Here is a 1743-nt window from a genome sequence, read left to right as displayed (position 1 = left end):
AAAATAGGAGCAGTTTGATCACCATTCTCCATATCAAGCACATAGAAATCAGCAGGAAAAACCAAATCATTAACTTGCACAAGAACATCCTCAACTACACCCTTAGGATAGGCATTAGATCTATCAGCCAATTGAATCACAACACCAGTTTTATTCAAAGGTCCAAGTTTCAAAGAAGCATATATAGAATATGACATGACATTGATAGAAGCTCCTAAATCTATCATGGCTTTCTCAAATCTAGTATTATCTATCGTACAAGGGATAGTAAACATACCTGGATCTTTGCACTTTGCAGGGAGTTTTCTTTGAATAACTGCAGAAACGTTCTCTCCAACTCTCACCGTCTCACATCCTTTAAGTTTCTGTTTTCGCTTAATTGGACACAGTTCTTTCAGAAATTTAGCATAACGAGGTACTTATTTAAGAGCATCTAAAAATGGAATATTTACCTCACATCTATGAAAAGTCTCATATAAATCTTTATTTTGCTCATCTTTTCTAGATTCTGCTAAAGCTTGAGGAAAAGGAGATACTGGTTTATAAGCCGAAAGAGGCGGAAACTTATGCTTAGGCACATCATCGTCATTGGAAATGTTCTTGTCTGCAATAATGTTTTTCTTCTTTTCTTGTTTCGACGATGCAGGGGTTGCCTTTGTTGGAATCTCAACCTCTTTACCACTTCTCAAAACGATTGCACTTGCATTTTCTCTTGGATTTACTTCTAGTTGAGAGGGTAATTTCTCCAAACTTTGTGCCTCTAGCCGACTAATTGCGGTTGCCATCTGGCCCATTTGATTGTCCAAACTTTGAATACTGGCCCTCGCCTCATGCTGAAATTGTTTTGTCTCCTGTTGAAATTATAAAGTATTAGTGGCAAGAGTCTTAACAATATCTTCTAAAGACATACCAGAATTAGAAGTTTGGCCCGGTTGTTGTCTCGAAGGATATGGCTGCTGATATTGCTGAAAATTTGGATGGTTTTGAGTCACGGGCTGATTTACTTGTGGATTCCTATAACTAAGATTGGGGTGATCCCTCCATCCTGGGTTATATGTGCTCGAATAGGGATCATACTTCCTTTGAGGTTGTCCAGGAAAACCACCCGCCCTATTCACTTGCTTAGTGGGTGATAGTCAACTCTAAAGACCACGCAATAGCACGTATCTGATAGGATAGTGATTACGGGTATCGATCCACAGGGATTGGGGTATAGTTATTTTTCTTAAAAATAAAAATATTTAAAATGATGAATTTGTGAAGACTATTAAACTAAGCAATTGAATAAAAAAAATGCAATTAAAATGATATCAATTTGGGAGAACCTAGGGCAAGGAATTCACCACTAACATCGGAACAAGGATTATTTATATTTTAATTTATTCTTAGATTAACATGCAAATTGGCTACAAGCCTAATAAGCACTCGAATAAAATTTCACAGAAGTAATTTAGGCATAATCCATCTTTAGTTTAGCATGAAATGTCTACCCTAATCTAAGGTGGTAGCACATCGCATCTTCCTTAAGCATGAACTATCTTATTTTTACTTCAATGATCATGAAGAGCAGTTGTATAAACTTCATATTTAAAATCACAGAAATTAAATATGAGATGAAATAAAATATTCATTAGAAGCAGAATAAGGTTTATACAACTCCAAGAATAGAAATTAAAAATATAAAAACTCTTGGCCCTTTGTTAGGGCTACATCCAGCCCTAGTGAGGAGATCAGCCCTGCATG

General features: G+C 36.2%; 1 protein-coding gene across 1 annotated transcript in view; it reads right to left on the bottom strand.

The window, feature by feature from the left end:
- LOC103698859 overlaps positions 1-785 on the bottom strand; it is a 1699-nt gene extending 914 nt beyond the window's left edge. Inside the window, exons 1-3 of the mRNA XM_039116694.1 lie at positions 453-785; positions 278-365; positions 1-94 (exon numbers count right to left, since the gene is read on the bottom strand). The exon at positions 1-94 is cut by the window's left edge and continues 79 nt beyond it. Coding sequence (XP_038972622.1) covers positions 1-94; positions 278-365; positions 453-785 — 515 coding nt within the window. The remainder of the gene's footprint in view (positions 95-277; positions 366-452) is intronic.
- Between the last annotated feature and the right edge of the window lie 958 nt (positions 786-1743).

Source organism: Phoenix dactylifera, unplaced genomic scaffold (assembly GCF_009389715.1).
Source record: "Phoenix dactylifera cultivar Barhee BC4 unplaced genomic scaffold, palm_55x_up_171113_PBpolish2nd_filt_p 000120F, whole genome shotgun sequence".
Lineage (NCBI taxonomy): Eukaryota > Viridiplantae > Streptophyta > Magnoliopsida > Arecales > Arecaceae > Phoenix > Phoenix dactylifera.
This window is presented reverse-complemented; position numbering and strand designations above follow the sequence as displayed.